The sequence below is a fragment of the Podarcis erhardii genome, assembly GCF_964252035.2.
Source record: "Podarcis erhardii genome assembly, chromosome: 6".
Taxonomy (NCBI): Eukaryota; Metazoa; Chordata; class Lepidosauria; order Squamata; family Lacertidae; genus Podarcis; species Podarcis erhardii.
Window position 1 is genome coordinate 19,254,774 of NC_138510.1, and position 12,752 is coordinate 19,267,525.

The following is a 12,752-nucleotide window of genomic DNA, read 5'->3' on the forward strand; positions in this document are numbered from 1 at the left end:
ATAATAGGTCCCAGGGCCCATAAGCTAAGCAGGTTGGGGTGTGATCATTGACTTAGAACTTTGGGTCCCATGGCAGGTGGTAGATAATAAGTAAGTTGATATTTGCTGGTCTGATAATAAGGTTGAAGACAGATGGAGCACCCTGTGAGCTTTCCACCCATAGTGTGAACTCAACTTCATAGTTTGCATTAAAGTCAATGCAAGTAGAGACTTGTTTCCAATGCAGGGTGGCCAGATCCAAAAAGGGCTCCCAAACCTTTAGAACAGTGTTTCCAGCTGTGGTGGGTTTTTTGGACTACAACTCCCATAATCCTTAGCTTGTGGGTCCAGTGGTCAGGAATGATGGGAGTTGTAGTCCAAAAACAGCTGGAGACCCAAGTTTGGGAAATACTGCTTTAGAAGAAGGAACTTCAGCAGGCATAAACTAAGGCCAGTTGAGTCAGCTCTTAGCCACTTCTGATCCTTGCTTTGCCACATAGTTATGCAAAACAATGAAGGATCAACTGGCTGCCCCCCAAACATTTCTGATTATGCCGAAAGCAGTCTTCAGGGGTTAGAACTGTGCAGGTCCAGACTCTGCATATTTACTTAGTAGACAATCACACTGAGTTCAATGGACATTACTCTGATCTTGGCAGAGAACTGCAGTATGATCTAAGCATACATCACTGAGATTCTTAAGTAAGTGACTGGAAGCTTTAATAGGATCACATTATCCCTCTCGTCAGATAACCTTCATTCATTCCTAGAGAGGGCAAATTCTAGGTACACATCAATTGCTGCATATAACGGAGGGTTTTATTCGACGTAGTGCTAAATTAAAGTCACTAAGTGGCATATTTGTTGCTGCTGGCAAAATGTTTTGCACCAGCAGAATGCTACCGCGTAAGAGAAGGGCACAAGCAGTTTGCTGATAACTTTGTTGCCCAATGGATTGTGTAATCGCTTACACAATGAGTTTCCGCTAGTGCAGCTTTTGCACTGGATCTCACTGTTGCACAACCCTAAAACTCACCCATCCACTAACCAAGAGCTCTTGCACTAGCAGACATTGTAAAGAGCCCTGAGGCTGCAATGGTAAATGTACTTTCTTGGAAAATGGTGGGTCTTGCTTCTGAGTAAGCATGGGTAGAATTGAGCTCCAAGACACCACTCTCACAACAGCTGACAGAACTAGCCAGGTGTGTCTGCTGCAGCCTTTGTTTGTTTGTTTATTAACAGGTGGGGTGGAAATCCAGTTGATTGCAAGGAGAGAATGGATGATGTTAAAGGAGGCAAGAATTTACTGAGCTTGACTTTCTGAAAAGTAAATAAATGATTAAAGGACAAGGGAGTTAGTAAAAGTCAGGTACAAATCATCAAGTATTCCAAGAGAGGGAGAAACTCGCCAGGAATCTGTCAGAAAAAAGACCACCTTCAACAGAGATTCCCTGGATTGCCTTTACTTGGATAGGTGAGCAATGCTCAGTGGTTCAGTGGCTCTTTGTATTTACACAGCTACATAGTATTATGCTGTAAAAGATACTGAGTTTTTTTGTTCCATGTGGGACTTTTAAATTAATGCAACTTGTTCTGTCCTATGTTCCAAAGGAGGAACAAAAAATAAGTTGGTTTAGCAAGGAGGGCAGAAGTTTAAAGATTTAGTTTTCTTTATCTTACAGAGAGGTAAGATGACTCACTGTTTAAGTAGAGAGAATGATAGGGACTCTTTCTTTCTTTCTTTCTTTCTTTCTTTCTTTCTTTCTTTCTTTCTTTCTTTGAATTTCTCTCTAGACAAATAGCGTACAACCTAATTCTTCTGAGTGGTAGTTAATGCTGGTCCTACTCAGAGTCGCCCCATTGAAGCTGAGGACATGACTAACTAAGGTTTGTTAATGCTCAGGGTCTGCATAGGAAGGGGGGATGGTGGGGGCGGACTGCACCGGGTGCCCTCACTGAGGGGGGTGACATTTGGTGCACTGCTTGCCCGCAACTCCCAAGCCTACCTTGAGCCGTCGGGGTAAGAGAGGGAGCTGCTCCACTTTGCCGGCAGCATTCCCCTCTTCCCCCTTCATTTTGACAGCTTGGGGGAGCTTGGGAGTTACGAGCGGGCGGTGCGCCAAATGTCCACCATGGGTGGCTTGCTCTGCCCCCAGCTGCAGGGCGCGCGTGCCGCTCCAAGTACCCAAGCGGCTATCCCGTACCTGGGAGGGCACCTTCTGCACCACACCCCCTTGGGAGTGTGCCTCCCTGCCCTGGGCAGCATGGGCATATGCTCCGCCGCTGGGTCTGCTCTGAGTAGGACTTAGTAGGGTGTCGCCCACTATGTTTAACTGAACGTAGTCTCAGTGACTTCAGTGGGGCTTACTGTCAAGAAACTGTGCATTGTGTAAGTGAAACAGATGCTATTATCCATTAACATTGCAGTGAAACGCCGCAGTAGTTTAGGCTGTGATCCTATCCCCACCTACTTGGGAATTCATGTCCACTGAATTCATTAGGACTTCCTTCTGAGCAGACATGGTTAGTATATTCTTCCCAGGTTAGTATATTCTTCCCAGGTGGCCGTTGGTTAGGGTACAGACCAAATGGCACTGGTTAATACATGGATTGAGGGCGTGTGTGTTACCTGTGGCTCTTCAGATGTTGATGGGACTCCATCTCCTGCCAGGCCCAGCCAGCATAGCCAATGATTGGCGGTAATGGGCAATGGAAGTCCAGCAACATGTTTAGGCAAGCATTCTCCTGATTTGAATCTCCAGATCTAATAGCTGTTTTAATAGTTTCAGTGGCTACTCTGTTTCAGTGAGTTTGTTCCAGTGCCCATTTTAATCATGGGTGCTTTTATTATGTCTGTATTTTGGTTATGTGTGTATGCTCTTATAATTAGTTTTACACTTGCAAACTGTTTAGAAGCCATTCTGATGCCTGTATATAAATAAATATGGAGATTTTCGCTCACTCAACAGGGCTTCTCTCCCGCCTCTTTCCCATGCCCCCCCAAATTGGCTAGGGGTATGGGTTGGTGAACCCCAGACCTGCATACTGTTTGGCAGGGAGAGAAAGAGGCTGGACGATTGTTCCATTTGGTGAGCTGTAAAGTTTGTGAAGATGGAACATTCATCATAGCATGACGTTGAACTCTACCCCTTGGGTTTAAGTTAGCCATGCCCATGAATTTGAATGGGTCTACTCTAAGTAGGGCTAATATTGGATACATCCTTTGTCCTTTTTTATAGATGAATCATTCTCTCTCTCTTTGGCAATGCTTAAATGGCTACTCTACTAATACTGTTAACTCTTCTGTTCCAGGGAAACAATTTATTTAAAAATGAAATAAAATAAAAACATCTCAGCCTTTTTTTGTTGTTGTTTTTTGTTTAATACTGCTTGCTAGCTTGTTTCTGACTGCTGTTTTGTCTTTCAGTAGATCTTATAGTAACCAGCTAGGAAACCTTTGTGGAGGGATGGTGTAAAATTCTATCAAATAAATAAAAAAATTAAATTCTGGGGGAGAACTGGCAAGGATAGGAAGGTTTAAATCAGGCTTTCTCAAACTCAGCCCTCCGGATGTTTTGAGACTACAATCCCCAGCATCCCTGACCACTGGTCCTGCTAGCTAGGGATCATGGGAGTTGTAGGCCAAAAAACATGTGAAGGGCTGAGTTTGAGGAAGCTTGGTTTAAATGCTCCAGAGGTACAGGACAACCATATGTCAGGAGTGCTCTGATGGTGTTTCCTGCTTGGCAGGGGGTTGGACTCGATGGCCCTTGTGGTCTCTTCCAACTCTATGATTCTATGATTCTATGAGTATCAGGAGGGTATGTGTAAAAAGCAACCAATGGGCAGCATGTGATTCCCCCCTGCACTGGTTTTGGAAGATGTGTTTGTTAAGGTAGCACTGTTCTCTTCCTAACCAGAACACACTTCGACTGGGTAGTATTTAATTTTTGAGTTAACATGCAGAGGATTAGGTTTTGGAATTAGGCTCGTCTTTCTTACATCCTCATCATGGGCAGTGAAGCCAAGCTATTTGTGTTCTTGTTTAAATTCATCATATTCCTTTCTCTCTTAATTGCCCTTTCTGCAGGAAGTCTCTCAGCAAAGGTTCTACGAGGTCTAAAATGTCAGTGAAGTCTGCCAAGACCTATCCCTCTCTGCAGAAAGGGATGGTCATCTGGGATCCCAAGCCACAACAAGTGAAGAAGGTTTTTGAAGCTTTGAAGAAAGGACTCGAGTAAGGCTTTCTCTTCTCTCCCCATCCCAGCCCATTCCTTTTATCACACTAGAATGTTGGAATATGCTGTCTTCTCTGTGTTAGCATTTACTCAGCTGCTGCTAAGTGCATTTATTAATCATTATTATTATTATTTATTCAACTTATGCACCGCCCTATACCTGGAGGTCTCAGGGCAGTTCACAACAAGACCACAACATATAAAATCAAGCCAAAAGCAATAACCCAATAAACACCCCCCCTCAAAGCCACATTCTAAAAGGGTCTTGGATTTATTCACTGTCTTCTCTGTATTAGCATTTATTCATCAACTGCAAAGTGTTGTATAGCATAAGGAAATAACTCACTCTGTGCTCCAGGGCCCTGCAGGGAGAGATGCCTTTTCTTGGTACTTTTGCAATAGCTGAATATGGTTCCTCAACCAATATTGACAACTGGAACGTGTCTGCTTAAATGGGCGTTCATGGCTGGTGGATGCTAGCTGCTAATCACATTATGCATGGGTCTGAAGAGTAACTGTTTGCAGTTGGCCTAGTCAGCAAGAGAGACAAAGTTTGAGGAGGTTTTTGTTTGTTTGTTGTTGTATTTATTAGTCATATTTTCCACAAATGTAACTCAAAGAGACTTACAGGAACATTAAAAGCAAGTAAAAAGCAGCCTAAAATACTCCTTGGTTACATTTATAAAAGGGCAGATGTAGCTCAGCCCACCCAACAAAAAGGGTGATCAGCAGAAGAGGCCGCAAGCATAATTTACCCTTCAAAACAGGGTCCAAAAGCCTGGGTGAATAAAAATGACACCTAAAAACAGATAGTGATGGTGCCAGCCTAGTCTCCCTAGGGAGAGCATTCTGAAATGGGGAGGCACCACTGAGAAGGCCTGTTCTCATGCTTTCGTCCTCAATACCTCTCTCAGGGAGAAAGGCCTCAGATGACAAATGCAAGGTCCAGTTTGATCCACGAGGGGAGAGACGGTCATACAATAGATTCATAGACTTGTAGAGTTGGTATTGTGGTCCTGTGGAGGACTTTATAGATCAAATCCAAGATTTTAAACTGGGCCTGGAAACTAATTTGCAGCCAGTGCAGTCATCCCAAGATGGCTGCTATATGGTCAGACTGTCTTGCTCTGGTCAGCGGTCAGGATTCTGCACCAGCTGCAGTTTCTAAACCACCCTTCAAAGCAGTCCCACTTACAGCCTTTTGCAGTCATCTCACCTTGAGGTGTTCTTGCTTACTGGGAAGAAAGAGCCTTGGGGAGTTCAGTGGAACCAAGAAAATGTGCCATTTAAATGCCACATGGCCATTTAAATTGTATTTTAACCCGTATTTTAATAAACTGGTTTTTGTTTGTTTGTTTGTCCCCCCACATTATGTTTTCAAGTAATTTTATTGGTGTTAGCCGCCCTGAGCCTGGCTGGCTCTGGCCAGGAAGGGCGGGGTATAAATAAAAATTTATCATTTATTATTATTATTATTATTATTATTATTATTATTACTCAGCCATGTGGAGAATGCCCAACGGATAGTAGTCAACAAGGTAGAATCATAGAATTTTAGAGTTGGAAAGGACTATGATGGTCTTCTGGTCCAACTCATTGCAATGCAGGAATCTTTTGTCCAACGTGGGGCTTGAACTCACACCCATGATATTAAAAGCCTCATGCTCTACCAACTTCTTGCCACCAATATCCATTGAGGGAAAGGATTGTTGTGTTATAATTAAAGATAGCGCTGCCCTGATCCATGCCTTATACTTTTAATTTGACAAACGCTGACCCCCCCATATATATATATATATATATATATATATATATATATATGCCAAAATCACTAGCGATCATAAATAAATAGCTAGCTGTTCAGCTCCTGAATGGCTTTCTTGGATAATAAATTTCCTTTGATGCAGGTAGCTACTTGTTTTGTGTTATCTTTGCTTGGCTTGGGAATTTATGAAATAAGAGCAAGCTAACCTTTCGCTCCAGTAAGTTTACTGCGCTGCCGTGTTTTAGAGGTTGGAGTGCAGAAATATTTAAACTAGCTTCGGAGACCACTGTTCTTGTGTTAACTGGCAGATGATCAAATGGCTGGGTTCTGGAGGAACAATGTGTCTCGGGTGGATGGGTGGGACTGTCTTTGCAATGGTTAGAGGGAGGGGAAAATGCCCCCAAAAGTAACTTGGAAAAGGCACAGGCTACTTAACATAAACACATTGACCTGTTTAGGTTCTGCATCTTGTAAAGAAGCACTGACTGCATCCTTTTTTAAATACAAGAGGAGAAAATTGAGTTATTCATGTCTGGTCTGAATTAACTCACAAAGTTAGAGGAATGTGAGCCTAGGAGGTTTTTGCCCCCTGGGAGCTAACATGGAGTTTTGAGTCTGTAACTATTGCTTCTACTTTTTGTGTGTTGGGGGGGGGGGTGTCGTCCCACTGAACCCAGCAGGAGCTAAGAAGCCAGAACCCTGAAGGGTAATTGTTCAGTGGCAACAGGCATTCTCCATTTCATTCCCTTGATTTCCATGGACTCTCCAAACTAGCAGTGGAGTAGAAGAAGGGTAAAATGGGAGAGTGAAGTTCTAGGGCTTTATTCAGCATTGCAATGACAGCATCTGTTGAGTGCCAGGGAACCCTCCTTGCTTTGGCAAATGAATGAAGTAATAAGGAGGCTTTCATGTTAACAACAGATGAAAGAAAGAAAGAAAGAAAGAAAGAAAGAAAGAAAGAAAGAAGATAGGTAGATTATCATAGAGTAAGGTTGGGGAACTGGATATTTCCAGTGGTGGGTGAAGTGGATCTGGATTCCCCCCATCCTTCCCAGGCCTACTTTTACAGGTGGGCCAGACTACCCACCTGTCAATCACCTGGATGTCATAATGATATCAGGTGATTAATACCTGTTAAAGTAACCACCAATCAACCTCCTTTGAAGATGTGCTGGAATTGGAGAATGAGGAGAGTAATTAAGCAGAGGCTGGGTACTTTCCTCCTTTTCTTTGAAAGGGTTCCTACTTCAGGCTAGCCAATTAAATTAGAACACTTCATTCCAGGATTATCGGCATTTCTAATTAAAAGCTGAAAATGTTGCAATACAGCTGGTTGAATATCTTTTTTTTAAAGCTTAGTTTATTATTATTATTATTTTGCATGTTTAATTCATTCTATAAACATCTGTTCTAAGCTGTTCCTAATGTTTTGCTTTTCTTGGGAGCAAGTATATACAGGTGTGTGAAGATATAACCTTCCCATGCCCAATACTCTTCTGCATATCTCCCACTTCCCTAAAACATTCCCCTCTGATTTATGCATAGTGGGCGGCGCTGTGGGTTAAACCACAGAGCCTAGGACTTGCCAATCAGAAGGTTGGTGGTTCGAATCCCCGCGAAGGGGTGAGCTCCCGTTGCTTGGTCCATGCTCCTGCCAACCTAGCAGTACGAAAGCACGTCAAATGCAAGTAGATAAATAGGTACCACTCCAGCGGGAAGGTAAACAGCATTTCTGTGCGCTGCTCTGGTTTGCCAGAAGCGGCTTAGTCATGCTGGCCACATGACCCGGAAGCTGTACACCGGCTCCCTCGGCCAATAAAGTGAGATGAGCGCCGCAACCCCAGAGGTGGCCACGACTGGACCTAATGGTCAGGGGTCCCTTTACCTTTACCTTTATAATAATCACATCTGATTCTTCTCTTCCTGTAGTGAATATCTGGAAATGCATCAGGCTGAGCTGGATTACCTCTCAGAATGCCACAAAGATACAAGAAGAAACTCAAGGCTGGTAAGTTGTTCTCTCTTTCTAACTTCAATAACTTGCTGGTAGACACTGTAAACAAAGAGTAGGGAACCTGTGGCCTGCCATATTTTTATAGGACTCGGTCTTGGCATCTGTGGTGGCACAGAGCTGTGTGCACCACTTGTTCCAAACATTGAGCCTTAACTTCATGCTTTATACATGACCGGGCCAAACCGACATCTAAACAGAAAGGATCTTCTGTTGCCCCACTCCAATTTTGTCCTAAATCATAGGAAGGATAAAATATATTTCTGCAGAGCCCAGCCCTTTTATCTCCTGCTGGCGCTGTGGTCTAATCCACTGAGCCTTGGGCTTCCAATCAGAAGGTTGGCGGTTCGAATCCCTGCTACAGGGTGAGCTCCTGTTGCTCGGTCCCTGCTCCTGTCAACTTAGCAGTTCGAAAGCATGTCAAAGTGCAAGTAGATAAATAGGTACCACTCTGGTAGGAAGGTAAACTGTGTTTCTGTGCGCTGCTCTGGTGTCAGTGTTCTGTTGCGCCAGAAGCGGCTTGGTCATGCTGGCCACATGGCCCGGAAAAACTGTCTGTGGAGCAGACAAACGCCGGCTCCCTCGGCCTGTAAAGCAAGATGAGCTTTACAGTTGCGACTGGACTTAACTGTCAGGGGTCCCTTTACTAGTAAAAATAGCTTTTAGAGCTGCAACAACCCTGCCTTAAAAAAAAAAGGCAGTACAGCCTTTTGGACAGAAGAACTTCTCCTCGCTCCCTTCAAAGGACCAACTGAGCTCAGAAAGGCTGCAAAAAATGGGTTCTTTGTGGACATCTTCCAGACCATGTGGCTCTTGGGATACAGGCCAGAGGTTTCTCACTGCTGTGGCGGTGAAAGCTTTCATTCAAGCCCACCTGGACCACACAGCTAATAAAAGCGAAAAAAACACCCTCTTGCAATTAAGATGCTGAGAACTCTGGAACACAAGGAAGAGGAGCAGACTTCTACATAAAAACAATATATTGAAACAATAAAACCAGAACTTTTTTCTGGGGGTACTCAAAGGTTTGCAGTACCAGCAACAACTACCCTCCCCAAAATGTTAAAAGTGTGGCAGTTACTGTAACAACTTCATGGTGAGTACCAGCATCTTTTTTTTCTAACCCCCCCCCCCAAATATAACTCTTTTCTAGCACTGCACTGTATGATTGTGGATGTAGTAATCTGTATGCTAAAATTTAGCACATTTCTCTTTCAGGCTTTCTACTATGATTTGGATAAGGTAAGAAATGTATTGATGTATTCTGTTTTACTTTTGTTTGTTTTTTAAAAATCAAGCTTATTGTGTTTTATGTAGGCTACTTGTGGGTTTTTGCATATTTAGTAGCATAAAAATATTATTAATGATTATGGAAATTGGCTTAAGGTGACTGAGCATGTGTGCACTGAAAGCAACACAAGGTCAAAGAGCCATATTTAAAACCACTGACGGATCTTACTCTCCCTGACTACCCCCAAATATTTGCTTGAATGCTTATGAACATTGGAGAACTCTAGTGGCATGAAGGCTGGGTGTTGGGGAGTGTGGGATTTTGATTGGTGCTCCTTGGAGTGTGAGCAAGAACACAAAGGAGCTCCCACAAGCCTGCATCTAAAGTACCAACTTCTGGAACCTATCTGCATGCAGGGGTCAGTAATTCTGATCTGACAGGGCCTTCTTTGTGGTGGCTCTCAGACAGTGGAGCTCTCTCTTCGCTGAAGGGTGCAATGTGCGTGCCTAGATGATTGTTGACATCCGTCTGTCTGGAGAGCAATGGAAGAATGTGCCGTTGAGGGTAAAGTCAAACTGTGGGAGAGTATGTCTATACGCTATGGATTTTTTAGCAGGCTTTAAAAATCCATCTTTCCCAAAGTATTCCCCCCCCCCCCGAATTCTGTTATTAAAAAATTTAGTTGCTTTGCTAAACTGTTATGCTTCATCTTTTAGTAATTGCCAATGCTACTCAGTGTTAGAAACTGAGATATGAAAGCGAGGAGCTAAATGGCACCTTAAACCTAGGTTATGGGCGCAACAACGAAATGTCTAGGTGCTTTTTTAAATAAAAGAATACAAAGCTGAAAATGAATGAACCGCAGCTAAAACCTTGTGTTCATTTTTCACATGTTCTAGTCCTTCCCCTGCCCACCCACCCCTAATATTCTTAAGAGGGTCTCTTCTCCAGTCTTCAGAGAGTAGGAGGCAGAAAAAGGTCCTCCTTTCCTTCCACTCTACACTTTTAATCAGAAATCTTAGGCGCAGTACTGTGCCCAGAGCTCAGAAATGGCTTGCACTAATGAAATTCCCTGTCGCAAAATGTTCCTAGAACAATGGGAGTTTCAAATACTGATTCACTTTGTTTATAGCTCAGTTGCTTAGAGTGTGGTGCTGATAATGCCAAGTTTGCAGGCTTGATCCCCAAGTGGGACAGCTGCATATTCCTGCATTGCAGGGGGTTGGACTAGATGACCCTCATGGTCCCTTCCAACTGTAAAGGTAAAGGGACCCCTGACCATTAGGTCCAGTCGTGGCCGCCTCTGGGGTTGCGGCGCTCATCTCGCTTTATTGGCCGAGGGAGCCAGTGTACAGCTTCTGGTTCATGTGGCCAGCATGACTAAGCCGCTTCTGGCGAACCAGAGCAGTGCATGGAAATGCCGTTTACCTTCCCGCTGGAGCGGTACCTATTTATCTACTTGCACTTTGACGTGCTTTCAAACTGCTAGGTTGACAGGAGCAGGGACCGAGCAACGGGAGCTCACCCCGTCGCGGGGATTCGAACCGCCAACCTTCTGATTGGCAAGCCCCAGGCTCTGTGGTTTAGACCACAGCGCCACCTGCGTCCCCTTCCAACTGTACAATTCTGATTATTTCAGAATCTTGCATTTCTTCTACACAGTGGAGGCCAGTCCATTGAAGTGAATGGGGCCCTACCCTACAACCAGTCCAAGGGGGAACATTTGCCTTCAGCTTCTTTCTCCTCTTTAGTCTCAGTGTTGCCCCTGTAGAACTTGGGACGGAGGGTGTTGCTAACAAAACCAGCATTGGTAGGATTTCCCTGTCTTGAATTCTGGCTCCTCTTCCTGTTGGTCTCCCTCCCTACCAATCCCAATGGGCACCAGCCGCCACTGCCTTTTTGCCACCAAAGGTGGCATATAAATTACAAATAATGAAAGAACCTGCAGCTTTTTCTATCTCTCTTTGGCACTTCAGTTTTTAAGTGGTGTTGCTTTAGTTGTCAAGCTGAGTCAATCGGCTATGTGGTGGAAAGGTGACAAAGATTTTTTAAAAAACAAAAAATAAAGCTCGCTTGGGACAGATGACAGTGGTAGTGACCAAAAATGTGGATGCAGTTAGCCCTCATTGGTATGCCAATACTGGTTCATCGTAGTCTTCTTAAAACAACACCACATGTTTAGGCAATGTATCATGGTAACGAGTTAAATTCTTTCCCAGCAGTGCAGTGTTTGGTGATGTATAAATAACCTCTTGCATGTCTTTTTGTCCCTCCCTTAAAAGCAAATCCGCTCTGTCGAAAGGTATGTCAGGAAACTGGAATTTCATATAAGCAAGGTAAGGGCTTATATTCTCTGTCTGCAAGGTTATTGCCATGATATAAACAAATGTAGGGCAGGAAAAAAAATACTTTTTGCCATAGTCTGTTTGAAGGCAAATCACATTAGGTGCTTTCTAAAGCCACAATAGCTCTCTTTGCAAAAGGAGGAGACCTTCTTTTCTTTTCTTTTTTCTTTTGCGGTGCCTCCATGCAGAGTGATTACTGAGCGCAGCCCAGGTTTAGCCTGTAGAACCAGTTTGTATGCCCTGCTAGCATATTTGGAAGAAAGCAAAACTGCTTGAGGTCGGAGAGAAGGGAAGGAAGGAGCCATTATTAGCTGCATGACAGCTAAAAGAAGGCGGCCCATCACTCTTGTGCCAGGCGATTCCCAAACTACAGAAATATATATATTCCTCTCTCTATTTTGCTGGATTCGTGACTAGTTCATGAGGACTAGTCTAATTCAAGACCCTTAACTCTCAGAGACAGAACCCGGTAGGTTTAAATGGTGCTCAGCAGCCCCCCTTTGTCTGACTTCTTTAGAAAGCCAAATAAAGGATTTTTAAATATTTTGTGCAGAATTACCCATTGGTGCTTTTGTTGGCTTGAGTGAGGAGTATGCCTTCATTAAGGGTTTATGGATTTTATTGGCCTTAAAATTAGAGCAAACTGTGCTTTAAGGTTGCATATTACAGTGGTATAGTTGTTCCTCTTTGGCATAAGCATTTTCATTACTGCCATATGCACTCAAATTTTACAGCTGGTATAGCATCCTGTTACATGTTAGATTAATCCCTCCTTATTGCCACAGCTCTGAAAACAGGCTTTGTTTGTGGGTGCCTGAGTTGGATTTGAATGTGGACAGTAGGCCAGGTTTATTTAGGCAAATTGCCCTCTCCTCAGTCAACCAACCTCCCAGGATTTTTGTTGGATCAAAGGCCGGTTCCCACATTGTCCTGTCTTCCACATCTGCCTTGCCAACCAACCAGGTGTTCTCCAGGTGTCTCTGGATTATGGCCCCTGTCTGTCCAGCTTGGTGTGCTTTCTAGAGTTGATGGGAGTTGTAGCCCAAAACACTGGAGTTTGGTGAAGGCTGCTCTGTGCCTGGCAAGATGGACTGAACCTTGGACTTTGGTGTTGTCCCAATGAATAGCATGAGCCGAGGCCTTTGCAGATTTCTTCTGCCACAAGAAAGTGGGTAGTTAGATT

The 12,752-nt window shown here is 43.8% G+C and overlaps 1 protein-coding gene across 4 annotated transcripts in view; it reads left to right on the forward strand.

Annotated features, from left to right (window-relative positions):
* The window catches only part of RIPOR3 (RIPOR family member 3), a 99,390-nt gene that overhangs the window by 47,027 nt on the left and 39,611 nt on the right, over positions 1–12,752 (forward strand). For all 4 annotated transcript variants that reach the window (XM_081867591.1, XM_081867592.1, XM_081867593.1 and 1 more), the window contains exons 3-6: positions 4,070–4,216; positions 7,912–7,990; positions 9,212–9,235; positions 11,507–11,560. In XM_081867591.1, the coding sequence (XP_081723717.1) occupies positions 4,070–4,216; positions 7,912–7,990; positions 9,212–9,235; positions 11,507–11,560 (304 nt within the window). The remainder of the gene's footprint in view (positions 1–4,069; positions 4,217–7,911; positions 7,991–9,211; positions 9,236–11,506; positions 11,561–12,752) is intronic.